At 43.1% G+C, this 27,558-nt stretch overlaps 1 protein-coding gene across 1 annotated transcript in view; it reads right to left on the bottom strand.

Moving 5' to 3' along the window:
* The window catches only part of LOC108276481 (uncharacterized), a 37,297-nt gene that overhangs the window by 1,246 nt on the left and 8,493 nt on the right, over positions 1-27,558 (bottom strand). The window contains exons 12-55 of the mRNA XM_017488188.3: positions 27,126-27,383; positions 26,575-26,835; positions 25,389-25,649; positions 24,772-25,032; positions 24,426-24,692; positions 23,878-24,138; positions 23,189-23,446; positions 22,693-22,953; positions 22,339-22,599; positions 21,894-22,157; positions 21,553-21,810; positions 21,059-21,316; positions 20,668-20,928; positions 19,626-19,886; positions 19,200-19,463; positions 18,795-19,055; positions 18,380-18,640; positions 17,884-18,138; positions 17,535-17,795; positions 17,065-17,331; positions 15,646-15,909; positions 14,865-15,125; positions 14,236-14,499; positions 13,816-14,073; positions 12,253-12,507; positions 11,867-12,133; positions 11,239-11,502; positions 10,814-11,071; positions 10,246-10,509; positions 9,409-9,669; positions 8,550-8,810; positions 8,101-8,367; positions 6,975-7,235; positions 6,613-6,873; positions 5,589-5,846; positions 4,686-4,949; positions 4,274-4,531; positions 3,595-3,855; positions 2,948-3,208; positions 2,209-2,469; positions 1,696-1,956; positions 1,238-1,525; positions 365-397; positions 204-248 (exon numbers count right to left, since the gene is read on the bottom strand). Of these exons, the coding sequence (XP_017343677.1) occupies positions 204-248; positions 365-397; positions 1,238-1,525; positions 1,696-1,956; positions 2,209-2,469; positions 2,948-3,208; positions 3,595-3,855; positions 4,274-4,531; positions 4,686-4,949; positions 5,589-5,846; positions 6,613-6,873; positions 6,975-7,235; positions 8,101-8,367; positions 8,550-8,810; positions 9,409-9,669; positions 10,246-10,509; positions 10,814-11,071; positions 11,239-11,502; positions 11,867-12,133; positions 12,253-12,507; positions 13,816-14,073; positions 14,236-14,499; positions 14,865-15,125; positions 15,646-15,909; positions 17,065-17,331; positions 17,535-17,795; positions 17,884-18,138; positions 18,380-18,640; positions 18,795-19,055; positions 19,200-19,463; positions 19,626-19,886; positions 20,668-20,928; positions 21,059-21,316; positions 21,553-21,810; positions 21,894-22,157; positions 22,339-22,599; positions 22,693-22,953; positions 23,189-23,446; positions 23,878-24,138; positions 24,426-24,692; positions 24,772-25,032; positions 25,389-25,649; positions 26,575-26,835; positions 27,126-27,383 (11,076 nt within the window). The remainder of the gene's footprint in view (positions 1-203; positions 249-364; positions 398-1,237; positions 1,526-1,695; positions 1,957-2,208; positions 2,470-2,947; positions 3,209-3,594; positions 3,856-4,273; positions 4,532-4,685; positions 4,950-5,588; positions 5,847-6,612; positions 6,874-6,974; positions 7,236-8,100; positions 8,368-8,549; positions 8,811-9,408; positions 9,670-10,245; positions 10,510-10,813; positions 11,072-11,238; positions 11,503-11,866; positions 12,134-12,252; positions 12,508-13,815; positions 14,074-14,235; positions 14,500-14,864; positions 15,126-15,645; positions 15,910-17,064; positions 17,332-17,534; positions 17,796-17,883; positions 18,139-18,379; positions 18,641-18,794; positions 19,056-19,199; positions 19,464-19,625; positions 19,887-20,667; positions 20,929-21,058; positions 21,317-21,552; positions 21,811-21,893; positions 22,158-22,338; positions 22,600-22,692; positions 22,954-23,188; positions 23,447-23,877; positions 24,139-24,425; positions 24,693-24,771; positions 25,033-25,388; positions 25,650-26,574; positions 26,836-27,125; positions 27,384-27,558) is intronic.

Genomic DNA, 27,558 nt, shown 5'->3' on the forward strand with positions numbered 1-27,558 from the left:
AACAATACAAGCTCTTCTGTAATTTGTTACGAAAGAACCAGTAACATATTACAACGACGGCATTAATATAAACATACAACTGGCACTATTGTCAAAGCTGCTGTTATAGAAAATGAACAAACACCTTCTGACCAATCGGAATCAAGTGCTCAACAGCTCTGTGGTATAATGGCATAGATATCACTTGTGAAGTATGTTCTCACCTGCAGAATCTTCCAAGTCTCTCCTACGACGACCTGACACTGAGCCTGCAAAACACCAGGCATGTACACAAGAAAGACAGTAAATAAAAGCAAAGATACAATATCCCATGGATTAAATAAAATAATCATTGCTCATGTAATTGTATGGGTGAATGAAGGACCTGTGGTGTTAGTACTGTACTGTGGGCAGAGACCTGAGAGAGAGAGAGAGAGAGAGAGAGAGAGAGAGAGAGAGAGAGAGAGAGAGAGAGAGAGCAAGCGAGAGAGAGAAGAACAAGAACAAGAACAAGAAAAAGAAGAAGAAGAATAGATTCAGGGAAATGATATTCTTCCTTGTATTGCATGAAAATCTCAATTAGAAAGCAGTTAATTCTCCACCTGTGAACAACAACTAGAAAGGGCATGTGCAATTAATCATATCACAACTGTGCTTAACATTTTCAGGACATTGTGATACCACTTCAGGTAGTGAGTATAGAAAGTTGTTTTTTTTTTCTTTTTGAAATGTAGGAAGTCAAAGTTAAACATATTAGGTTCATATGAAAAAAGCTCTAATAAAGTACAGATACTTACATATACACCATGTACAGTAATAAAGTCATTGTACATCTGGCTATCTTTCAGTCATGAAAGATCTTGGTTCAGAAAATCTAGACACTGCGATAACTAACTTTGGCCATGAGTGGTAATTTGCATATATTTGGATACATTTGCATAAAGTTACATTACTGAATTTCAAATAATGTTTGTTCGTTGGAAACGTTGGGCAGTTCCATATTTTTTTAAATCAGGAAGAAAAAGGTATTAAGCTGTACCTATGCTTGATATATCATTTGTATTGTTAATGTATACCTCTTCCCTGAAAAAAATGCATACAGTATACTGTTAAAAACCATTTTAAGGTATATTTTGTATATTTATAGTAGTTAAGCTCTACATATGTACCTTAAATGATGTGTAATGGTAAAATACATTCATGTTCCTACAGTATTTTTTTTCTGCTCATTTCCTCAGATGTGGCGTTAAAATGGTACCTGTAGATCCATTGACAGCGATGGATGGAGATCCATTCCCTGCTCCACTTCCGGCGCTGACCACCACTGAGTAGAGGATTTCACAGGGCACCAGGAACTCGAAATATGTTTGGTCTGTCCAGTAGGATGCCAACTGCACGAGAGCGAAGGGGTCGTTGAGGAACTGGCCGTTGAGCTGTGCCAGGTACTGGACGGCCGGGCAGGTCACAGAGCTCCAGCTCACTCTTACCAAAGAGGCATTTTGCATATTACGTGTGACTATAGTTACTGAGGTCGGGGGACACGGCACTACAGTATGTGGGACAGGACAGGGAGAATGTTAGAGACATTCTTTCATGAAAATTTCTTAGACAAAATGATATTTGTATATTAAAAAATTGTGAGGGTTTGATTGTAACATGCTAAATGCTATGTATGTGAAAATGTTCTTCTTCTGTGTTCCTATGGAGGTTAGTTACCTATTCCTTTCTGCACTACTGGACTGCTGGTGCTGTTGCATACTGCGTCTGAGGCCTGCACACTGAAGTTATATGATATCCCACACTGAAGCCCTGCTATGGTACAGGAAGTGTTTGTGGTGTTGCATTGACTTTTGTCTCCTTGTGCGTTGATGGCTGAGGCGTAGTATGACACCGAGCCATTGCTGGAGGACCAGGATAGTGTGGCTGAATTGTTTCCACATGACATGGACACATTGAGGCTCAGAGGTACACATGGAGCTGAGGACAGAGCAGCACACGCACTGGTGTTAGAGAAAAATGAGACAGGTAATAGATTACAGGAGTGACAGATGGTCATGATATTACATGGTCAAGATCTAAACATGTCTAGGTTCATGCCGTGTTTCCTCTGAATACAGTATGAAATACAGTACACAGAAAAGTTGTAACCCTTTGTCCTCTGTCCTTCTGTGTAATCTGTACTTTGAGAGGAAATTGTGTACATTGAGTATATGATTGTGTGTGTCTCACTTGCGTTGACGGTGAGGGCCTGGCTGGCGGGGCTGGTGCAGTTCCCATCTGAAGCGCTCACGTTGAGTGTGTATGGCTGGCCACAGTGCAGACGGCTCAGGGTGCAGTTCTCTGTGGTGCTGCTGCAGCTTTGGACGTCACCGTCCCAACCAGTGGCTGTTAGATAGTAGGACTGAGCGAGGTTAGAGCGGGCCCAGGACACCAACACGCCTTCTATATCACACATCCGCTTCACACTCAGTGCCTGAGGAGCGCACGGGGCTGCGGAGGAAAAAGAGCACCAAGACGCAGAGTAAATGATATTGAATTAATTTTCTGCGTGAGTTCAATTGCATCTGAGTTCAAGTAGCATCTGTCTACCCGTGTTTATCTTCAATATTGTGATTCAAAATAATGCACACTATTTCGTTTCATTTGTGAAAAGATTCACTCTTTTTGTACGAGTCTTTCAACACCGACTCATTCCTTTCGTTCAGTACAGCCTTCACAATTGCACACCACAAAATGAAAAGATAAGCGTAAGGCCGATCCTGACCCGTGCTATTTGAGTCAGTGAAGCTTTTCAGTCATGACAAAGATTCGCACCTTTCAGTGTTTGACTCACTGAATCTTTTGGACATGTTTGTGATTCACATCTTTCTTTCTCATTCGGTGAAACATTGATGTGTTTGTTTATCATTCTGTTTCTTTGTGTATGTACATGTATGTGTGTGTGCGTGTGTGTGTGTGTACACAGTACCCGTGCTGATGTAGTATGGAGGACTGTGGAGACTGTTGCACTTATTCGAGCCGGTGGAGACTATGACAGCATACTGCATGCCACAACGAGCGCCGTTAAGCACACAGGAAGTACCGGTGCTGTTACACCCCAGGAAGCTGCGGTCTTGCCCCTCTGCTGTGACAACGAAGATAGATGAGCTTGCCTGGGTGAGCCAGCTGACTCTTATGGAGCTGCTGCGGCACTGCGTCCATGCGCTGATGCCAGTCAGAGAGCAGGGCCCTGAGGGCAGATGGAAGGGGGATAACAGATGGGATAACTCTCACTTTAACCTGGACATACCTGTACAAATGCTGTGGACAAGTCAAGAACTTTTTAGGACCTTAGTTAGTCCATCAAAACAATGTATAAAAATCTGATTTTTGCCTGGTATATCTGTTCATTATAGAGGAATGAATTGTATTTTTTTCCACATAACAATACCTGTGTTGTGATAGTAGTGATCACACATGGATGCATAAACACATAATTAAAGTTATGAGGTGAAGCTATCAAAGTAAGCTTGCTAGGCTATCAATTTAATTAGATTACTTGGTTCTGCATTTTATAGAATGACCAAGCTAGTTGTGTGTGTGTGTGTGTGTGTGTGTGTGTGTGTGTGTGTTTACCTGTCTCAATTTGGAAGGAGTTGTTGTAGTCGCTGACACACCAGGAGTTTATGGCGGTAACATACAAGGTGTACTGTGTGCCACATAGCAGGCTGGGAACGTTACAGAAAAGATTCGAGGTGCTGCAGGTGGAATTAGCCCCGCCCCCTGACACTGCTAACACCTGGTAAGACTCCGCCCCGGCTGCTTGTTGCCATGACACCCAGACCGAGTTGGTCACACAGTCGAGGTTGCCGCTCTGACCCTGAGGTATGCATGGAGCTACTCACACACACACACACACACACACACACACACACACACACACACACACACACACACACAGAGTTATAAAAAACAATGCACAAACCAATTATGTTGATTTGTTTTAAAAATGACTGGGATTTTTGTAAAAATTGTTCCTGACTATATGTAGGTTTGAACATTTGATTACTCTTTGTTACCTAACTGTGGTCATCTGTTTTATGTCTCGCCCTTGATTAGTTTAATATAGTTGTTTAACAAACTTTAAATAGTTGTCTCTTTGTATCCTTGCATGTAATATAGTACCTTTGCTAAAGATACTAAAAAAAGACACAAAGTCGGCACAATGCTAAACTGGGGGCTTTAAACCTCCCTATCTTATCTACTGGATGCTATTGAGGGATTTGGTGTGGTGTAGCCGTTTCAGAACGGTTACCTGATAAAACTCGTATCGCTGCACTAGGTATACTCTGACAGCCACCCCGAACAGCCCGCACTGTTACAGACAAGGACAAACCACAGACCAGGGCTCTGATTGAGCAGTTTGTGCCCGATGTACTACAAGACAGGCTGATGTTGCTGCCCACTGCATTCACAACAAAAGAGTCTGCGTCCGGATTGGCTGCCCAGGATACGGTCATGTCACCGGCTGTACAGTTCATCTGGACTTGCACATTCAAGGGAGCACAGGGAGCTGGAAAGAGGGGGAAATCAGGCATGTCAAATTAGGCCAGAGGCAGCAAATCATTATCAAACTGGCATATTGATGTAAATAATCAGTGTCACACTTTGTACTATATAATCCTACTGTACGTATATGTGTGTGACGATCAGATCAGTTCCCTCACCCGAGCGCACTTGCATGGCGACACTGCTGCCACTAGTGCACACGTCATCCAAAGCGACCACATTGACGTTGTAGGACGTTCCACAGAGCAGTGGTCCAACAGTGCAGGAAGGCAGGCTGGAGTTACAGGAGACGGTTTGAGACCCGTTGATGTTCACAGCATTAGCCTGATATCTTAGTGCTCCACTGGATGACAGCCACGACACAGCTGCTGAGTTAGAGCTGCAGAGCAGGGAGGCCTGAACCCCGGAGGGCACACAGGGGACTGAGGAAGAGGACAGTGAGGAATAATAAAATAGGAACCATATTAGTGGGTTGATTTTTGGAGTCATGTAACCATTTGAGAATTCTTTTCCAGTGACATTTGCTGATATTGAGCAAAAGCTATTTAAAACAAAGGCACAAGATGATAACTGAAACATGCCGGAATTTGAGAGGCTAAGGTAGCAGGGTGGAGCCAGGTGGATGGCTTAAACAATAATTTACGGCAGCAAACTGTCAGTACACTGCATGGATAACTGTAAATTTTACCTATTAATTTGAGACATAAATTGAGACATAAAATTAGTATTTGAGTGACAGTTCGGAAAATTGTGATTTCAGAAACTGCAATGACTTTCCATGCAAATACTTCAAAGGGACACGGTGGCTTAGTGGTCAGCACGTTCGCCTCAGACCTCCAGGGTTGGGGATTCGCATGTCCAAAGTGTCCATAGTGTATGACGTGTAAATGTGTATGTGATTGTCCTCTGCCATGGATTGGCACCCTGTTCAGGGTGTACCCCGCCTTGTGCCCCATGTTCCCTGGGATAGGCTCCAGGTTCTCTGCACCCAGTAGGATAAAAGGTATAGAAAATGGATGGATGGATGGATGGATGGATGCAAATACGCTGTAGTGGTATACCTGACTGCAGATTTACTTGAGCAGCGCTGCTGTTACATTGGCCGTTCTGGCCGATTGAAGTGATGTTATAGAGTTGGCCACAGCGCAAACTGGGTAACGAACAGCTCGTGTTGGTGCTGCTACATTGCGTCTGGTATCCGTCAGCTCCCATTGCTTGGACCAGGTAGAATAAAGCACCCTGTCCCGCTTCCCATGACACGAGTCCCGTACTGGTCCCGCAGTCCATGTAGGCTCTGAGTCTCTGCAGCTTACATGGAACTGACCAATCACAAGTGAGATTCGGTTTTAAACTGCTACTTGTAATAAACGACATGATAGAAAGAAACTGCTGTGCTATGTAGGTGAGGGCAGTATAACAAAAATATCATATGATATGTACAGATTTTCATGATACAGATCACAATATTTATGCTTACATTATAATTTCTAAAGTTGAAACCCTTGAAACAACTGTACACTAATGGTTGTAGTCCTCTGCTTCCTTAGAATTACTTCAGACCACCTTAAAATAACTGCAGTCTTATTGATCTCGAAATACTACCTTAAAATATACATATCTCACAATACCACCTTAAAATAACTTTAGTCTTATTTATCTTACTATATGACCTTAAAATTACAAAAGTCTTATTTATATCACAATCACAATTAAAATGACTCTTTTTAAAAAATCTCACAACACCACATAATAATGGTTGCAGTCTTCTCTACTTCACAATCTACCTTAAGACGGTTGTCATCTCACCATGCTAGAAAAATGGCAGTGCTTGGCACCCAAACAGCTCTTTGCTACTTTGAGTAATAATGCAATTAGTCAATGTTTTAGAATTACTGACAATTTAGAAGCACATGATACTCTAAAAAAAATGGGCATGCCATAATTTATGTCATAATTAGATCATATTGTCATATCACCCCAATTTAGCACTAGCACTACTTTCAGTTCTAGTATGATCCATCCAGTTGAAGATCAAAACCAGAAAGAAAGCATTCTCATAACTTATTATAGGCATGTGTGTTGTACCTGTGTTCAGCTGAACACTGCTGCTGTACACGCTGGTGCACGTGCTGTCAGAAGCCGAGACTGTGAAGCTGTAGGTCAGTCCACACAGCAACCCGGTGAACACACACGTTGTGCTGCTGCTGTTGCACAATGATGGATAACCTCCATTTCCCTGAGCAAGTGCTCTGTAGGAAGTAGCTCCACTGCTGGGCTGCCAGGCCATGGTGACAGAACCAGACACACAGTCTAAAGTGGGGTTCAGGGGGACAGGAGGACATGGCACTGTGGGAAAAAACAGTGAAAGAAAGAGATTTATATTAAACATTTCAAGTGAACATTTAACACGCACATGCTTGATTAGTAAACTGTGATCTCTGTATTACCTGATGCAACCTGCAGGGCGGTGCTCTGATTGCTGCTGCATTGACCGTTTGATGCTGTCACAGTTATGCTGTATATCTGAGCACATGCCAGTTGGCTCAGATAACAGCTAGTGGTGTTTGTGATGCAGGATGAGTTTTGTCCACCTGGAGCTCTTGCAACAGCAGTGTAAGAGACGGCGCCCATGACAGAAGTCCAGCTCAATGAGAACGAGCTGGAGTTACAGTTCAGGTACGCTGAGACATTACCAGGTGTGCACACGGCTGAATATGGAAGGAGTCAGGACATAAATTCGTCAATCATTCATCTTGCAGACTATCTGAAGATATTCAAATAATGCGTACACCACTAGGAAAATAAAATGTAAACATTTCCTTAAAATATTGTGCTATGGCATTCGTCAAAATCTTATACTTATAAACCCTTTCTCTTTTGAGCTATCCTTCATCATGTCATGAAGCATTAACAACCCTGTCAAAATACTCTGTTTGTGTACATAATATATTGATTATTGACTAATCATATAGTATAGTATCTGTAGACCTCTCTGACACATAATGCATCCTTAAAATGACTGTAGTCTTATTTGTTTTTAAAAAAACTTCCTTAGCCAGTTGTTGTCTCTATCTCACTATAACATCTTAAGACGACTTACCTATATCTCTTATTACCAGCTTAAAATGGCTGTGGTCTCTTTCTTACAATACCACCTTAAATACAACCTTTAGATGGCTCTAAATTCTCTGACTATACCACCTTAAATACCACCGTTAGATGACTAAAATTCTTGGACAATACCACCTTAAATACCACCTTTAGATAGTTATAAATTCTATGACGTCACCATAAATACCACCTTTACATAGCTATAAATTCTTTGACTATACCACCTTAAATACCACCTTTACGACCAAGGCTATAGTTGCTATCTCAATGGCACCTTAAGATGTTATCTCTATCTCAGCCTTAAGCTGTCTGAAGTCTCTATCTCACAATACCACCTTAATGTGCACATAGACTATCTCACAAACCACCTTAATGTGCACATAGACTCTATCTCACAATACCACCTTAAAATCATTGTAGTTTCTACCTCACAATTCCAGATGGCTTGAACCTTTCTCATACCTGAACGGAAGTCCACTGCCAGACTCGGTAAACTCGAGCACTCATTCCCAACGGACACCACCTGGACTGTATATACCGCCCCACAGGTGAGAGCCTTCAGAACGCAGTACGTGTTGACACCAGAGCTATTACAGGAAGCATAGTCATTGTATCTGCTTGTAGCGATGGCACGGTAGGACACTGCACCACGGCTGGCATTCCATGACACACGCGCTTCATTTTTGATGCAGTCCATCACTACGGAGACACCGTCTGGGACACAGGGAGCTAGATGCAGAAAATAAACATGAGGTGGGTTCAGAAAGCTTGAGCTTTGGAGAAAATGAATAAATAACTGCGTCTCTGTAGCTTAATATGGCATTAAATATGATGTGTACTTGAAAGATCTTCAAATGCTCGACCCCTGAGCAATATTCACAATGGCTTACAGTAATCGACATGTGTCTTACCTGTGTTGAGGTATGTCTGCACGCTGGGTTTTGAATTGCACAGGAGACGGGACGCAGTTACACTGATGTTGTATTTCTGACCACATTGCAGCGTTGCAATGCCACAGCTAGTAGTCGAGGACATGCATGTTGTGACTATGCCATCCAGGCCCACTGCGTTGGCCGTATAGTGATCAGAAGTGTTAGATATGCCCCAGGTGAATGTAGCGATGTTGGAAAGACAGTCCACAGAAGTGGAGACAGCAGTGGGGGGACATGGATCTGCAGGAGGACACAAGTTAAGTTAATAACTCCGTTACACACCTTTCAAATCCTTGTGTTTGACCAATTAGTGGCTTTCAATACAAAAAGCTCCACCATAATAATTCTTGGGGTGCCAAAAGATGGCCAAATTTAGAGCAGGAACTAAATGGAATCCCATAACTACAGCCACGAGACTAAAATCAACCCTGGTTCATCTGATGAAAACAGGTGTAAGAACACCATTATTCCATTCTGTATCAAGCAGAAAAAAATATTTTGCGCCCCTTGTCTCTTTGTATCCATTTTCCAAGTTATTTGAGTCCTTGTCAAATCTATATGCTCTCAACACACCTAAACCAGGCAATTAAATCCCCTGAACGCCTGGCACACCTGAGGTGGCACCTGGGAGAGAGCAAAAATGTGGACAGATCTGGGGTACCCAGGGGCTAGTTTGGCAAATCTTGGTCTATTGATGTCTATGGCCATATATATATATATATATATATATATATATATATATATATATATATATATATATATATATATATATATATATATATATATATATATATGTGTGTGTGTGTGTGTGTGTGTGTGTGTGTGTGTGTATGCACACCTGTCTGCAGGATGGAGGTGTTGCTCGGGCTGCTCCTGCACCCTTGCCCCACACTTGACACCTTGAAATAGTACTTCTGTCCACACTGGAGCTCTGAGACCTGAGCACTGGTGTTATTGGTGGTTAGCCCCAGCTGTTGGCTGATGTTGTTTTCAACAGTCATCACGTATGTCTGAGCGGCCCGGCTGGATTGCCAGGTCAGAGATGCGACCCTCAGGCCACAGTCCATAGTGGAGCTTAAATTCTGGGGTATACATGGAGCTACACAGGACAACCAAACATTTGATTAGAACAATCCTGATAGTGACACCACCCAATTGTCATTAATTTTCATAAAGCAGACCTTTGATATTTATTGATATTCATACGCTTCCCTTCACTGTGATCTCATTAGGCTTATAGCTACAGTGTAAAGGCTTCAGCATAGTTCATGCAGAGAAGATGTTTGGCAGACTACCACAAACAACATGATTTAATTGTTGAGCAAACGGAAGTCATGTGGAAGTTGTGGCGTAAACACGGCAGCTAGGCAAACTCCTCAAACAATCACACTATGCAGCCAAGTCTGTGATTGGCTGTTCTACACAAGGCATACCCGAGTCGATTCCGTCCAAGATGGGTGACTCTGGGAAGCAGTAATATTCTTCTTCTTCTATTTTATTATTTTATTAGTGTCATCTGCAGGAGTGAAGGACACAACAGCCAATACAAAACTGCAGAGAGTATGTAAACTTGTTAAGGTGTATTTTTTCTCTTCCTACAACTCACACAAACATCATCTCCTTATTAAGTATGCTGAAGCCTTAAAGCTCTTACAGACGCTGGAGGTTGTCTCACCCATGCGGATGGTGGTGTTGTCACTAGGGGTGCTGCTGCATTGCAGGTTGCTGGCGATGACACGGACTACATAGGTCTCTCCACACAACAGGTCACTCCAGGTACATACTGTTGTATTGGTGGTGCACATGCGGGTGTGGCCTAATGTCTGTCCCTGAGCAACTGCAGTGTAATTTACTGCCCCATCACTTCCAGCCCAGCTGACAGAGGCAGTACTGTCCTCACACTGAATGAACGTCTGCACACCAGTCGGCACACATGGGGCTACAGAGAAAGGGTTAAACAGGTTTTTTCTTTTTTACTGGAGCAATACATTAAGGATTTCCTAAAAACAGTCTCACCCTTGCATCAGTAAATAATCTCACTTGGATACTGTAAATCTGTATCTAAAACCTGCTAATGTAATCACAAAAGGTTGTCTTGTGCTCATCTCGTTAAGGATGAAATTTACACAAAGGTTTTGGGTGAGACGGATTTCCATTATTTGTTACATACATTAGCCTTACATTTCAGAGTAGAAAATTGTACATGGAGAGATATAATATGCACAAGGCAATCATGACAGTACCGGTTGAAAACTTGGTAGTGGTGCTTGTGAGGCTGCGACACTGATCATTCTGCCCCAACACGCTGAAACTGTAGCTCTGGCCACAGGGAACCGCCATATGCATATTGGACACTGGGCTCTGGAAGGAGCCGGTGTAGCCCAGGTTTCCTGTGACTGAGATGGTGTAAAGGAGCGCACCAGAGGCATTGGACCAGTTCAACTGGAGTGTATTGGTGGTGCATGAACCAGTCACGGTGAGGTTCTGTACCTGGCAGGGTTCTGAACAAAGGTTAAATGATTAAATCCCCTTGATGGACTTAAGCCATGCTTAAATATAATGTGACAAGACAAGAATGAGAACAAGCAAAATATAATATAATATAAATATAAGTGTCAGAAAAGGAAAAAAGAATGTAGTCAAGAGAGAGAGAGAGAGAAAGAGAGACCTGTAGTGATGTTGACAGGTGCGCTGAAATCACTCCAGCACTGTCTGGTGTAAGCTCTAACACTGAGGGAGTACTGCACTCCGCACTGCAGCCCACTGAAGCTGCAGCTGTCTGCACTCGAGTTACACACTACAGCGGCTACTCCAGGTGTGAAAGTGGCGCTACCCAAGTAGTACAGGACTCCTGGTCTCTTTTCCCAGGTCAGCACGGCCGTACGAGTGCCACACTGCAGATTCGCTGCCACATAACGGGGCACACAGGGTCCTAGAGGTCGAGGGCAGTCTTATTAACATTATATACAGTATAGACTTCTTGATTTTGATCAGTAAGAAGGTGTTGATTGTGTGTGTGTTGAAGGTGTTGATGATTCTTTAACATTAAATATGACTATAAATGGATAAAAAAGTAAACATCTTCAATAATTGAAAAGTTTTTAAATACAATTTTTGTAATTGTATAAGAAGAAAAGACACAACTGTTATTGGAAAATAATCAACTTCAAGGTAGTAACAGTAACCCTGCATTCGATGGGGGTTCCTTCCCACCATGCTGTCCTACCATTGATTATTTTCCTATAACAGCACACTTCCAAGTGTTTTATTCCTGACTTAAGCTGGTTAAGACTCACGGCTTTGGAAGGTGATGTTGGTTTCCAGGCTAGCGGAACCCCCACTGCTGAAGGCTTTCAGGTTGAGACTGTACGTCTGCCCACACTTCAGGTAGGTAATATTACAGCTGTTCTGCACTGTGACACACTTTAATTGGTCCGAACTGTTGCTAGTAGCAGTGAGTTCATAGGACGTTGCTCCTGTACTCAAGGCCCAGCTGACGTGTGCTGAATCATTTGCACACTGCACTGCTACTGCAAAACTGCTTGGGTCTGGCAGGCAGGGGACTGGACATAATGAAATGTCAGCTAATCAGTAACTTGAGGAGCAACAACGGACACATTTTGTTTTATTAAAAATGTTTCTTCAAACATTCTATACGAATATACATTATCTTGTCACTAACCTGTAGTGAGCAGAGCCCCTTCACTCCTCGAGCTGTTGAGGCTGGTGCCGATGGCAATGACTTGGGTGACGTAAACCGTCCCACACAGCAATCCTGGCACGCTGCATGAGGTCTTGGTGGTCTGGCAGTAAAGGGTGTCCCCCTGCTGTCCCTCGAGCACGACCATGTATCCCACAGCCCCGAAACTCGACTCCCATGTCACCTCACTGTGGTCACTTATCGATCGGGTTGACAGGATGACAGGAGGACAGGGCTCTGCAAAACACATTGTGTGTTTCTGTTTAGTCAGGCTGAATTTGAGATCTCTAATTATAACTGATCAATTTTAAGAGGTTGAGCAATAAAATTTTGACCTTTTTGTTAGGTGATATCATGGAAAAATTGGTCAATACAGTGTGTGACAAAATGCTGTTGTTTTTTTAAGCATAAAGTCTATTTAAGTAGAACATTCTAACTTTACAATCTCATTTTGTGTATATTAGGTATAAAGGTAAACATTTACAACATTCATAACTCACTTTTAATTATTAACCATCCAACCATCCATCCATCCTCTCCATCCTCCTTCCTTCCTTTCTCTAAAATTTACACGCCAGACTGCTTTATTCTCTTTACAGTGCCTTGCAAAAGTATTCAACCCCCTTAAAAGTCATCAGATTCATCTGGGTTACAAATTACACTTCCAGAGATTTTTCCAGTCAGTATTTCTATTGCAAACCACTATGCTTTCATAGTAAATGCTCTTATAGTTTTCTTTTATATGTAAGCACATCTTAAGCACATCTTAAAAAAACAAAAAAACAATAACTAAAAAGTGCTGATTGCATATATTTTCACTCATTCTTACTGGCAGATTTGCTCCAGGTTCTTCAGGTTCATTGGCTGTTGTTTGCTGACTGCAATTTTCAAACAGTGCCACAGATTCTCGATGGGATTCAGAACTTGACTTTGACTTGGTCACTGTAGAACATTCAACTTTTTGTTTTTAATCACTCTTGGGGTGCTTTCGCCTTGAGTTTGGGACCAGTGTCCTATTGCAAGTTTTTTTTGTTTGTTTTTTTAGCATACTGAAGCAGATTCTATTGTAATATCCCCCCATTTCTTTTGCACCATTCAGTCTCCCTTCAATTTTGACAAGAATCCCAGGTTCTGAGCATCCTTAGAGCATGATGCTGCCACCACCCTATTTCACTGTAAGTATGGTGTTAATCAAAGTATGGCCAGTGTTAGGTTTGAACTGCACATAGATAGATAGATAGTTCAATCGCTCTATGGTCTGGTGCACCTTTACTCCACTCCCAGTCACTGTTCTCTGCAACTCCTTCAGAGTGACTGTTGGTCTTGCTGAGACTTCCCTCACCTCTGTCTTGTTTTGTTTTTGAGTTTTGAGTAATGGCCTTGTATAGGTAGTGCTTGGGTGGTGTGATGCAGCTTTCACTTCTTCACTACTGATCAAACAGTGCTTACAGGCATGTCCAACCACTTAGATATAATTTTACAGTTAGCAGTTAGCTCTTTTTGCATTCTAATCTGTCTAATATGAGTTGGTTGGCTCTCCCTCACCTGTGTTTAGTGTAAGAGAGTTGGACTTGACACCATCCTGGTAGAGGTCGCTGTAGGCTGTCAGAGAGATGTTGTAGATCTGGCTGCAGTTGAGATTGTAGAGTGCACACGAGGTGTCACGGGTCGAGCAGAATTTCTGGAAGCCCTGCTGTGACACGGCCCGAGCAATATAGCTGTCAGCGCCTCGGGTCATTTCCCACATGAGCAGAGCAACAGGTGGCAGGTAGCTCACACTCACCAGCACCGGAACACATGGCCCTAAGATTACAAGAGAAATGTTTTATGATTTCTAATTTGCATAGCCATTATTACAGTGGGGAAAAAAAGCTGTGTTTCGTGCTGTAACAGCTGAAGAATAAGTTCTAACAATTTATACGTGAATACGAACGGTATAATTATTTAGAAGGGGTAAAACGTCACCTGTCTGAAGGTATTGACCCATGGAGGCGGAGCTATTGCAGATGCTTCCCTTAGCCTGCACCGTGACATTGTACTTGTCTCCACACAACAGATTGATCAGGTTGCAGTTCGTCTGATTAGTGTCACAGGAGACATTGGTTACTGAAATGCTGCTCACCGCCAAGGCCTTGTACCTCAATGCACCGGCACTTAAATACCACGAGAGCATGGCCGTGCCGGTCAGAATGTCCATCTGAGCCCGGAGATTACTGGGAGCACATGGAACTGCGAGAGAGCAGACAAAAATGGAGACGATAATTAATCAAGAGAAATTGGAGTTACTTGGTGACAAAGCATACTGTTAAATGTGCATTAGAAATGTGCATGTTTGTTTAAATAGGTGTTACTCATTGATCCACCATTTCCAACCATGCACACCAAACTCCGCTCCCCAAAACAGTGGCTTATGGTGGTTCAACTAGAGTTAGCACGCCGACTAAAATTACCATTAGCAAGGACTGTCATTACATCACTTTTATGTGTTTTGTTTCTCTTATACAACATCAATTGCATCAACAATTGTCTTTTTTAGAATTTGTTGAACAACATGGTTACTTTTCATCCATTTGGTGTGTGGGTGTGTTTATTACCTGAGTCTGTGTCTTGGATGTTGCTGGGCTGGCTGCTGCAGTACCCGTCAGAGGCGACAACGCTTGCATGGTAGATATTTCCACATGCCAGGCCACTAATGGTGCAGCGGTCAGAAAGGCTCTGGCAGTTAGTGGAGTGCCGAGAGCTGTCCATGACCGTTGCTGTGTAAAATTGTGCCCCCAAGCTCTTGTTCCAGGACACGGTCAAGTTGCGGGCATTGCAATCCAAATTCAGCATGACGTTTTGAGGAACACACGGTACTAAAGCAGAGAAAAATATAGAATTTCTGAGTAATTTTATTACAGGACATCAAGAATCTGAGAGTAGTAAGGGTTGTGTGGCTGTCAGTCCCACTGAAGGGGGCATGGCTTCTTTATCTCTCAATTCAACTGAAGAAGGCATGGCCTTTCTACCTGTTGGTCCTAATGAAGAGGTGTAGCCTCTGTGCATCTCTGTATCAAAGAAGGAGGTGTGGTCTGTCTAATTGTCGATCCTAGTTAAGGTGTGTGGCTTGTGTGCATGTCAGTCTCAGTGAATGAGGTTTGGCTTCTATACCTGACACTCCTAGCAAATGAGGCATGGCTTGGGTGCCATTCAGTCTTATTGACTGAGTATGTTTATATAATTTAAACAAACAAAAAAAAGACTTAAGGGGATTAAATCTTAAAGGTTAGTTTGTTTACGTAGTTGTGAGGGAGATGAAAAATACACTCTCATTTCCATGAATCTCTTGAGCAAGTTTAACAAGTGGGTCTGGTGGCATGCTAGGACTCTTCTCACCTGTCTTGATGAGTGTTGGAGGACTCGGCAGGCTAAGGCAGGAGCTGTGTTGCGCCACCACAGTGGCCGTGTACTGCAGGCCACACACTAGGCCTCTGAGGTCGCAAGATCCGTCAAAGCCATTGCAGCTGTCTATGAAAGTTCCGTTCATGCCTACTGCATTTACTGTATAGAGCTGACCGCCCGCACTGTTCATCCACCTCACATTCACCACATTATCAGTGCAGCTCACAGTGGCATTGGGGCGTGGTGGCTGGCACGGTGCTGCATATGCAAAAAAACAAACAAAAAACACATGATTAGGACAATGAGAAACCGGAAACATTCATAGTAACACTTGATATATTACAATATAGGATATACTGTGTAACTTGGAAAGGATATAGCAGATTATACCACAGAATTCTTAAATATGGTTGGTCGGAAGGTGTTTCTATAACAGCAGCTCTGACAGTAGCGCAGCAATAAATGACAGGTTTATATTAATGCGCTAATTCTCCTTCTAATATGATGCAATATGTTCCTATAGTAACAATTTACACAGGGACTTATATTGAGGAGGCGCTACATAATCTATGCCTAATAATATGCTTATAATATTTAAATGTGTTATTTAACAAATTTGCAGTTGTTTTGTGCGTGGCTGTGTTTGTGATGTCACACTCTACAGTAGTGTTTAACGACTCATATGAAAGTAGACACTCGGGGCTTTAAGATTTTGCAGATTTTCTTAAGTATTTATTTCTTTTTTACCTATCCTACTAGGTTTAAATATTTTACTTTGGCCGTGGCAGTTGTATACAGCGTTTTACTATCAATACCTGTGTTATTGTGGAGCTGTGTGAATTGTTTACCCAGCAGCGGGCTCACACCCCTTGCATTTCCCATCCCCTTGCTCACCAGCAGCTAAACACAGAGTCATGATACTCTACACACAGAAACCCAACATCGTCCTGACTCATCTTATAACAGACTCGTGGTGATAATTTGTTTGTTTATACTGATTGAAAATGCCCAATAAGTCGATTTCCATTTCGACGGGTGAATGGAAGACCAGCGTACTGTGAGAAAGGAAGTGCTTTGTAACAATCAGTAAATGTCATTACTGCAGTTTCTTGGTAAAATGACAAGCTTGGCAAGCTTTTTCTTTTTTCTGTCTTATTAACTTTAAGAGAGGAAAAAGAGAATCCGGAGAGGGAACAAGTGATAGCTAGCATACGTACATGACATGAGAGTGACAAAAATATAATGTGTTATTTACTAATAAATAATGAAGTGTTTTATTACTTACATATTGTATATTAATTTTGCTAGACATCTAAAACATTTTAGTCAGTTTTTGACTCATCCTTTGTAATGGGTAGAAAGTGGTTGGTGTATGATAGAGGAGAAGTGTAGATGTCTGTGCGAGGGTGTTACCTGTCTGTACCATTATGGCCTTGCTCTGTGAGCTATTACAGGTTCGTCCTGCTGCAGTGACAGTCACCATGTACGACTGACCACAGGGAAGGGATGTGACATTACAGGAAGTACTACCATTAAGAGTAGTGCAGCAGGAAGCCATGCCCTCGGGCGGCTCAAGCGTGGCTGTGTATGTGAGAGCTCCAACACTGTGCAACCACTGCACACTTACTGTCCCAGTGTTACAAACTACCGACACGTTCACACCCTCAGGAGCACATGGTACTAAAGAAAGAGAGAATAATATATAGGCACTACTGTGAAAATATATGTATACACATAAGTACATGCATCAATAATAGTATATATTTTTAAATATATCCAGGTCTACAGATAAAACCAGCTGTAATCTGATATACAGTTTCTCTTCTCTCTCTCTCTCTCTCTCTCTCTCTCTCTCTCTTTCTTCTCCTCTCCATATGTCTCACCTGTCTCGGACTGCATGGTGTTGCTGACTCCACTGCTGCACTGTGCAATGTTGGCTGTGAGGCTGAAACTGTAATTCCTCCCACATTGTAACCCAGGGATGGGACACATGCTGCCACTAGAGTTGCACTGATACTGGCGTCCATCACTGTCCTTTGCCACAGCAGTGTAAGACTCTGCCCCCGCAGATGTGTTCCACAACACCCAGGCTGAGTTGGACAGGCAGTCCATCTCCACGCTCTTCAAGGTCGGGACACACGGTGCTACACATACAGAAGCGCAAACGTACTGCATGAAAAAACTGTCATTCATTAACAGTGAGTTTTTACTAACACTGAAATCCACACTGACCTGCTTGGATAATTTTATAAGGCGAACTGACACCATTGCAGCCGTTTTGACTCGGTATAACAGAAATGTTGTAGGTTCTGCCACATGGCACACTGATGCTGCAGAACATGTTTGTGGTGTTGCACATGTAATAGCCGTTGGAAGAAACAGCCTGTGCCATGTAGCTGACACCGGCCATGCTGGAGGACCAGTTCACTGAGATAATGTTGGACGTGCAGCTTATATTTGCACTGATGGCCTGAGGAGGACATGGGGCTGGAGACACACACCACAGTCAACTTACAGAGGTGCTACACTCTGGACTATGTGCACATGGTAAAGTGCAACAACTGCAAAGACACAGACTCCTTTTCCCATAAAATATCAATGAAGATCAGTAATGTATGTCGCTATCTAAAATACACTGAGAAGAGACATTCTAGGAGAATTTGCACCCTAAGCCAGCAGAAGTATCCTCACTGAAGAAGGAGTACCGTAATCATGGCTGTATATTTACCTGAGATGGCACTTTGTACATAACTGCGGCTGCTGTTACACTTATCGTTCTGGGCCACCACCGACACGTTGTACGTCAGGCCGCAGAGAATGTTGGGAACTGTAAAGAAAGGCTTGTCTGTAACAGGAAACATTGCTTGACCAGCACTGGTCTGCACCACGGCTCTGTAGAGTGTGGCTTCACCGCTCTGCTGCCAGGTAACGTTAAGCACCGTTGATTGACACGCCAATATCACCTGGATGTTCTGAGGCACGCAGGGAGCTGTATTTATGAGGTCAAATAGAGGTCAAGTTAATGAATCAGTCCTCAAGAATGTGGTCATAAATATTCTGAGTTGAATGAGACACATTCATGATTGAGAAAGTAGATGCTATCTCAAAAACCCTGGTAGAGTGAAGAGGGTGACCTATCTCACCAGTTTTGACAATCTGGCTCTGGCTCTTTGGTCCTATACACGTTCCAACCACTCCTGACACATAAACCTCATATGTCTGTCCACACTGGAGTCCAGGAATGTCACATGTTGTCCAGTTGCTGCTGCAATTGAATCTTTGTCCCCCACTGCTCTGAGCAACAGCCAGGTAAGAGACAGAACCAGGAGAGATCTGCCAGGAGACGGACATAACTTTTGACTCACAAGGAATCTGGACAGACACCTGATTTGGGGGACATGGGCCTGCAATAATAGGAATAGAAGAAGAGGTATTATACATAAAAAGTTTGTATAAAAAAGTGCAGAAGTGTGATGTCTTGCACCAAAAAAAGAAGGTAAAAGTGTTGAATATTGATATTTAACTTTGATATTTTAAGGACTTGTTACCTGAGGTAATGGACACCCAATCCTTGGCAGGGCTAGGGCAGGTGTACCCTTGACCACTGACGCTAATCTGGTAAGTCTGTGCGCATTGCAGGTTAGTCACATTACAGGAAACTCCTGTTGTGCTGCAAGTCACATGGTCAACCACAGCCGAAGCATTGGCAGAGACATTGTAATATAGAATGTGATAACCCGGCATCCATGAAACAAGAGCAGAGTTACTGCTGCAGTCCAATAAGACACGAGGACTTGAGTGAGGACATGCCCCTAGATTGAGAGTCAATAAGAAAGAAAAAGATCTCAATATATAATCCAACCATCTTTCCTCAAAGCACACATATTCGTAGTCTTCTAAATAAGAGGAAAAACAAATTCACAGAAACTGCTGAGAAATTTTTAACTTTGTTGCCCAATTTTCATTGTCACTACCTGTTGACACGGTGAAAGGTTGGCTGGGCTGAGACCTGCAACCACCATGCTCTGCAACAACTGTGATGTTGTAGTCCTGACCACAGCGGAGATCACTGATATTGCAGCCAGTGTCTATGGTGCTGCAGTTGGACTTGTATCCTTGACTACTCACTGCGTACACCACGTAACTGTCAGCTCCACGGGCTGTGTCCCAAGTTACTGAGATGATCGAAGTGTCACAATTGTAGCGTGCTATGACATTGGTAGGGATGCAAGGAGCTGAAAGAGACAAAGTAGTGGGTTAAGAAGTAACAGTCTCACTCTCTCACAAGGTATCTCTGTCTCTCAACTGTTTGCAACTATCACTTTCTCTCACCTTTTGTCAGGTATCACTGTGTCTCACCATTTTATAAGCAACTCTGCCTCTCACATGTATCCAGGTATCCCTGTCTGTCACTTTGAACAGGTTTCCATATCTCTTACCTTAGTGCAGGTATCTCTATCTCTGACAATTGTATAAGCAACTCTATCTCTCACCAGTATCAGGTACAGTACCTCTATCTCTCACCTATGTCTCTCAACTGTGTAAAGATATCTCTATGTCTCACCTGTGTACAGATATCCCTGCCTCACACCTTTGCGTAGGTATTTCTATTTCTCACCTGTGTGCAAGTATATCTATGTCTCACCTGTGTGCAGTAGTTAATAGTTAATTCTCACCTCTGTGAGGTACCTCTATCTCTCAACTGTGTGCGGGTACCTTTGTGTCTTACCTTTGGGCAGGTATCTCGATCTCTCACCTGTGTATCACTGCCTCTCACCACTGTATAAGCAACTCTGAGTCTCATGTTTGTAGGTATCTATCTGTCTTTCAACTCTGAACATGTATCCCTATCACTCACTAGTGGGCAGGTACCTCTGTCTCTTACCTGTATGTAGGTATCACTGTCTCACCTTTGAGCAGGTATCACTGTCTGTTACCACTGCATAAATAATATTGTCTTTCACCTGTGGGGGAAGGTATCTCTATCTCTCACCTGTTTACCTGTATTGACCTTACCTGTGCTGAGATCCACAGAGGTGCTAGGTTGGCTGGTACAATTTTGCATAAGCCCGGTAACAGTGATTGTGTATGTCTCTCCGCAGTGAAACTGGGTGAAAGTGCAGTATGAAGCTCCAGTGCCACAGACCACTACTCCACCTGTGTTATTCACTGCCAACACACTGTATGACTGGTCCACCCCAGTGGTGTTCCACCATACTGTGGCAATGCTAGTATTGCACTGTAGAGAAACTGACAGGTTTTCTGCTTTACAGGGGGCTGATGGGAAAGAATAAGAGGAGCCCTTAATCATACATACTATTTTAATGACATTAAAGGTGACCACTTTCTGTCTTTCTCTGGATTCAACACACCTACAGCGTATCTATGCATCTCTGCAAGTCTGTACCTGTTTGCACTTGGAGGTCAGAACCCTGGATGCTGCACTTAATGCTGGAGGTGGTCACAGCAATGCCATATTTGCGTCCACATCTTAAGCTCTGGATGGTACAGGAAGTGCTATTGGTGTTACAGGAAGTGCGTGTGCCATCAGTGCCAATAGCCAGTGCAGTGTAATTTTTGTTTCCAGTAACAGCAGCCCACTGCACTGCCAATGAATTGGCACTACAGTCAAGCCGAGTCTGTACATTACTGATCAGACATGGTGCTGCAGAGATGGAGAGGGGAAGAAATAAGGGACAGATGAGAAAAGAAAGAGAGCAAATATGTTGACAGCTTTATTTAAAAATACTACCTTTTAATACCAAACTTTCTGGTGTGGAGCCCTACTGTTGCTATCTTACAAAGCAGCTACAGTCCTAAGCCTTTATTCATGTGATATATCTAACAAGCTAGAACAAATGTGCTCTCTCAAGACTGTAAACTGGTGTATGTCTTGCTTACCTGAGGTAAATTGGGTGCTGCTGTTTGAAGTGCTGTTGCAGAGTCCAGTGGAAGAGATTACAGTAGCTGTGTAAATGCTGCCACAGTCCAGATTCACCACACAAGAAGTAGTGTTAGATGTGCAGGAAATGGAATCACCATCACTGCTCACCAGAGTCGTAGTGTAAAAGAGGGCACCGACACCACCAAGCCAAGTAAGGTTACCCTGGTTTGTACCACAACTAGCAGTAGCTGACAGACTGGATGGTGAGCATGGAGCTAAGCACAACCAAAGAACATGCAATATTTAATAACTGCCTAGAGTCTTCCTAAAAATAATCCACCAGTATTATGTAGCGTACCTGTGCGGATCTGCACTGGTGCACTGTAACTGCTGGTGCAGGTGGTATCCTGTGCTGCCACCTGCACTGTGAAGAGCCAACCACACAGGAGGTGGTTTAATGTGATGGATGTTGCCGTGGTGTTGAAAGTAGAATTTGCTCTGCTGTCCTGCTGAGAGAACAGGAAGTAGGTGACACCTGGCCAAGGGCTGGGGTCCCATGTGATGGTGATGTCATTGGTGCCACACTGAGTAACTCCGGCCAGGTTGGCAGGAGGGCAGATAGCTGGAAGAAAAGGGTGTTATGATGTTACTGTTACATGGATGTATTGGAGGGAGTGGCTTAAGAGAGCAGTTTAGATGGAGGGTCTGTGTTTGACAAGCCTGGCGAAAGATAGCACGGTCACCAAGACTGACTACCACCAAAGATGTGCCATCATTTTACATAGATGTACATAGATATTCACCTGATCGCAGTAGCGCTGGTGTGCTTGGGTCACTCCAGCAGTCACGCTGTACAGTAACAACTGTGATACTGTAGTTCTTTCCACAGTAGAGGTCAAGTAGGACACAGCTGGTTCCGGTTGTGGTGCAGTTGTGCTTTAAGCCATCTGAGCTTGTCGCAGTGGCAATGTATTTCTCAGCATTGAGGGCAGCAGTCCAGCTAACAGAACCGGCATTATTTCGACAGAGCAGGGACACCTGGACTCCACTGGGTGGACATGGACCTGATACCAAGAGGGAATGTGGTTACTTATCTTACTGTGATCGTAGCCTGAAGTTGTAGTGGTGTTGGGAAACTCACTCACGTGTGTACATACCTGCAGTGAAGGTAAAAGCACTACTTGGCCACCCACTGCACATGTCTGAAAATGGAGTGACCACAAAGTTGTATGTCTGTGAGCAGTGCATGTTGGGTATTTGGCAGTAGGTATTTGAGGTGCGACAGTATCTGACATCGCCGTCACGTCCTAGGGCAGTGACGTTGTATCCTATGGCACCGGGACTTAGTGTCCAGGCCACTGATGCTGTGTTACTGGCACACTGCAGACTGACGGACACATTCTGAGAAGCACATGGAGCTGGAAAAGAAGAGTGGAATGAAGGAGGGATAAAATGAAAGTGGATTCTATACAAAATAAGGCAGAATTTTTTTACGTGCAAACCACAAGACAACAGGAAGCCTGAGAATCGGTCTGCATTAATTTGTATGCTGCTATTGCTGATACTCGAACCACTCAAGTAGTCCATGTGTTTGTGTGCTGTATTATTTAAAGTTTAGTTTAATCGGCAGTGCATTAGCATTCATCTTATTACCGGTCTGCATCTGGGTCCTGGCTACGTCACTACTGTTGCATTGTCCTGCCACAGCCCGTACGCTGACATTGTACACTCTTCCACAGAGCAGAGAAGAAAGTGAGCAACGTGTCTGGTTGCTGCTGCAAGAGTCTGAGTGGTCCTGAGTCTGAATACGTGCGATGAAGTTCTCTCGGCCCAGGCTCTCGTTCCAGCTTAGCACCGCCATGCTCGTTCCACAAGTATAGTCAACGCGCACTGCCGCTGGAGTGCAGGGAACTGCGGAAACAGCATGGCGACCACACACAGAATCGAGTCACGATTTACAGTTTAAGGCTAAATGAATTAAAAACTGACTGAACAGACCTTTAATAAGGACTTGTAATTGTCACCTAATTACTCATACATCAGTAGTGTAATTCCTATGTTTCAGCAGTATTAGCTGTAATCGTCAGTAGTATCACACATGCGTTAGTTATATCTGCCTATATATCAGTAGTGTCACACTATTGTGTCAGTAGCATCAGCTGTAATTGTCATTCGTATAACCTCGCCGTCCAATTGGTATACTGTACAAGTCAGAATATATATGTGGCGTCCCTATGTGTCAATATACACGTGGCGTCCCTATGTGTCAGTAGTATTTATGCTCTATCAGTAATATCACCCATACATTTGTCACCACTATATGTCATTTATGTTGTCTTTACCTGTAACAATGCTGAGAGGAACACCAGGAGTGCTGTTACACCACAGGCCTTGGGAGGTCCCTTGCAATGTGTACCTCTGTCCACACCACAGTCCCTGCAAGGTGCAGTTATTATTAGCAGACTTGCAGCCTACTGAATGACCGAGCGCCGAGGTGGCATTCACAATCACATTCTGTGCATTCTGTACCCAGGTCCATGAGACCATGACCTGATCGCTGATACAGGTGGAAGGGAAAACCTGCAGCACAGGCGGGCAGGGGGCTGAGAGAGAGGACAAAGAGAGGAAACCACAGGATTTGAGAGGTTAATAATACTCGCAATCGTGTTTTTCTTATTTCAATGTAAATGCCTTAAAGAATTTTTGCATCACTTCCTTCAAGTCATTTTCAACTGATTAACTGATTAACCTCTGCGTCCACCTTTAATTCTAGTTAACTCTCTCTCTCTCTCTCTCTCTCTCTCTCTCTCCAATATCTCTACAACCCCTCTTTAAAACTTTTTCCAAGGCTTCCCCTTTTCCTCGCATCCTGCCCTGTCTCTTTTCATACCTGTTTTCAAGGTTGTTCGTGCCCAGGGATTGCTGCTGCAGGTGCCGTCACTAGCAAGCACACTCACATTAAACAGCGTTCCACATTGCAGCTGTGTGAGTGTGCAGGTTGTGCTGGAAGAGACGCAGGAAGCAGAGGGAACTGTCTGGTTCTGCATGTAGGCTTGGACGGTGTATGTATTCGCACCTGCGCTTGCTTGCCATGATACATTTACAGCACCTGAGCCACATTGCAACTCAGCAACCACGTTACTTGGGTTACAAGGTCCTGTAAAAGCCAGAGCATCAAGTAAACACAAAAAAGGCAATATTTATTTTGTTTTTTTACCTCCTGTGAACTCACACACCTGTGGTAACGGTGACATCTGTAGTGGCTGTGCTGTTACAGTTGTTGTTGCTTGTGAAGATGCTGAGTGTGTAGGTCTGAGCACAGGTCAGGCCACTGAAGTCGCAGGATAGGGCAGAGGTGGAGCAGGAATGGGTGGAGCCACTTGGACCAGTGAGGACACTAGTGTAGGTCAGAGCGCCCACCGCCTGACCCCACGAGGCCCGCACGGTGTTACTGACACACACCACACTGGCATACACAGAGGTAGGTATGCACGGAGCTGCAGAGACAGAGAGAGAGACACAGAGAGAGAGAGAGAGAGTGAGAGAGAGAAACAAAGAGAGAAACAGTGGCAGGGGAGGCGGAGGAACAAGAGTGACAAAATGACAGAAGAACAACATGAGGATGAGACAGTCACAGAACATAGTTATAAATACTGACACTAGAGACTCCTTTCATAATTGTTAAATAAATGTCTCCCCACAGAAAACGTCATAATATCGATGATTATACGTTTTCTTCTCCGTTTATGTGGACAGTCTACCAGTAAGTTGTTACTATAGAAAGGATAACGTATTGACAAGCACATTAATATAAACCTCCAAGTACTATATTTGAGGGTTGAGGGTTATGTACCTGTCTGGATAATCTGACTTGGGCTCTCCGGTCCAGTACACACTCTGTTAGCGGCCAGGACAGTGAGTGAGTAGCTCAGACCACATTGCAAATTTGAGATGTCACAGCTTCTGTCAGGTGAGGTGCAGCCGCGCACCTGTCCGTTTACAGGTGTGAGGAGGACGCTGTAGGTTAGAACCAAGGGGCTTGGGGTCCAGGACACACTCAGCATGTTGGTATCACAATGCAGGAATTTAGAAACAGTCGTTGGGGCACAGGGAGCTGCAGCATAAGGGGATATTATTGATTACGGGACCAATTCAAATTTTTGAGGTTGATATGAAATCCCGAACACTGTATGTATCATCACTATTATCAAAATAAATTTATTTTTTAGAATAAAATGATATCATAATATTAACAGTGATTTAAAAAAATATGTTTAAATGTAACCTTTGACAAATATGACATATGTTTACAATTAACAAATATTTCTAATTTATACATTTGAAGTTGCAAAGAATCTCTTTTACAAGTGAGACCTGGTCAAGAAGGCCACACATATACTGTACATTACCACACAAGACATTACAACATAATAAACCAATATAAATAAAACCTCAATGAAGAGAGTGAATAAAAACAGGACTTAAAGTGATTCTCAAATATAACGCTCAAAAATTTTTAATATATATGAACTTCAAATAAGACAATAAGTCTACACAATTGTCAACATAAGTAACAATAATTAATAAATTACTTCAGGCATAATTTCAGCACACTTACACATTATTAAGACTTAATTATTAAGGGTTTAATTTATACTCAAGTGGCTAAAACAGACTTCTGCAAATTTAATACTTGCCCTAATATCATCAATCATCCTATATGAAATTCAGGCTGTGGTAAATCATACTGCAGTTGCTAAATTAATCATTTTACATTAACATCATCCTGCATTCTAGGCTTTTATGTCCTTATAAAGGCATTAGACAGCCAGTTATTTAAAAGTTCACTGTGAGAAGTAATTATTATAAACCTAAAAGCCAAATGGTAAACATTGTAATAATAGAATAGACTGGAACAGAGTAGAATAGAAGTAATTCGATAATATACATAGTGATAAAAGTAAATTACGAGATGACATTACAACAATGTAACATGAGCACATGACTAAATAAGACAAAGTGGAAGTTATGAAGTTTACCTGTGGACTGTGTGTAGATCGCACTGTCTATGCTCCCACACACTCCATCACTGGCCGTCAAGCTGATTGTGTATTCCTGACCGCAGTGCAGGCCGGTGAACTGACACTGTGCAGAGGTGTTGTTACACCCCACAGTGTGTCCGTCTGATCCTACAGCCCTCCCTGTGTAGGACACGCTGGTGGGGCTCGAGTCCCAGCTCAGCGTTACACTGTTAGTGATGCACTCAATTGTACTGCGGATGTTAAAGGGTGCACAAGGACCTGTGTGGGAGAAAAGCAGAGCAAATGGTTAATGAAAAACTATTATTATTATTATTATTATTATTATTATTATTATTGTTATTATTATTGTTACAGAACTGTAATCTGAGAAGGACTTAAATGTAGTCAGCAAACAAATAAATTAATAAATAGTTAATTACTGTGGAATTACAGTATTTATTACCATTACAGTGATTAATTACAGACTCATACAATGTATAATATAAACTATTCCTTCAAGACTGTACACACACACACACACACACACACACTCACACATGCACACACACCTGTCTGCAGTGTAGCACTTTGGCTCTGGAGGCTGGAACAAGCGTCATCAATGGCTACCACACTGACATTGTACAGTTGACCACAGCGCAGATCGGTCAGGCTGCAGGTGGTGGTATTGGATGAGCACGTTGTCTGGTGACCTTTGTTGCCCACAGCAATGACCCTATAAGACTGAGCGCCAAGGCTGGCTTGCCACATCACTGTGGTGCGGTTACTACAGGTCCTTGCAACTGTCACGTTGGTGGGCACACATGGCACTGATGAGGTCAGGAGGTCACAAAGAACACAAAAAGACAACTTGTAAAGAAGGAACCGTGCTTGATGTTTGAGGTTTGCTTCTTTAGATTAGCACTGGAGCTACATGTGTAATGTGTAGCAAATAAGCGACGTGTACTTCCTCCAGTTTAACCTTATTCAAACTGCATGCTTAAA

This window comes from Ictalurus punctatus, chromosome 15, assembly GCF_001660625.3.
Source record: "Ictalurus punctatus breed USDA103 chromosome 15, Coco_2.0, whole genome shotgun sequence".
In the NCBI taxonomy this organism is placed as follows: Eukaryota; Metazoa; Chordata; class Actinopteri; order Siluriformes; family Ictaluridae; genus Ictalurus; species Ictalurus punctatus.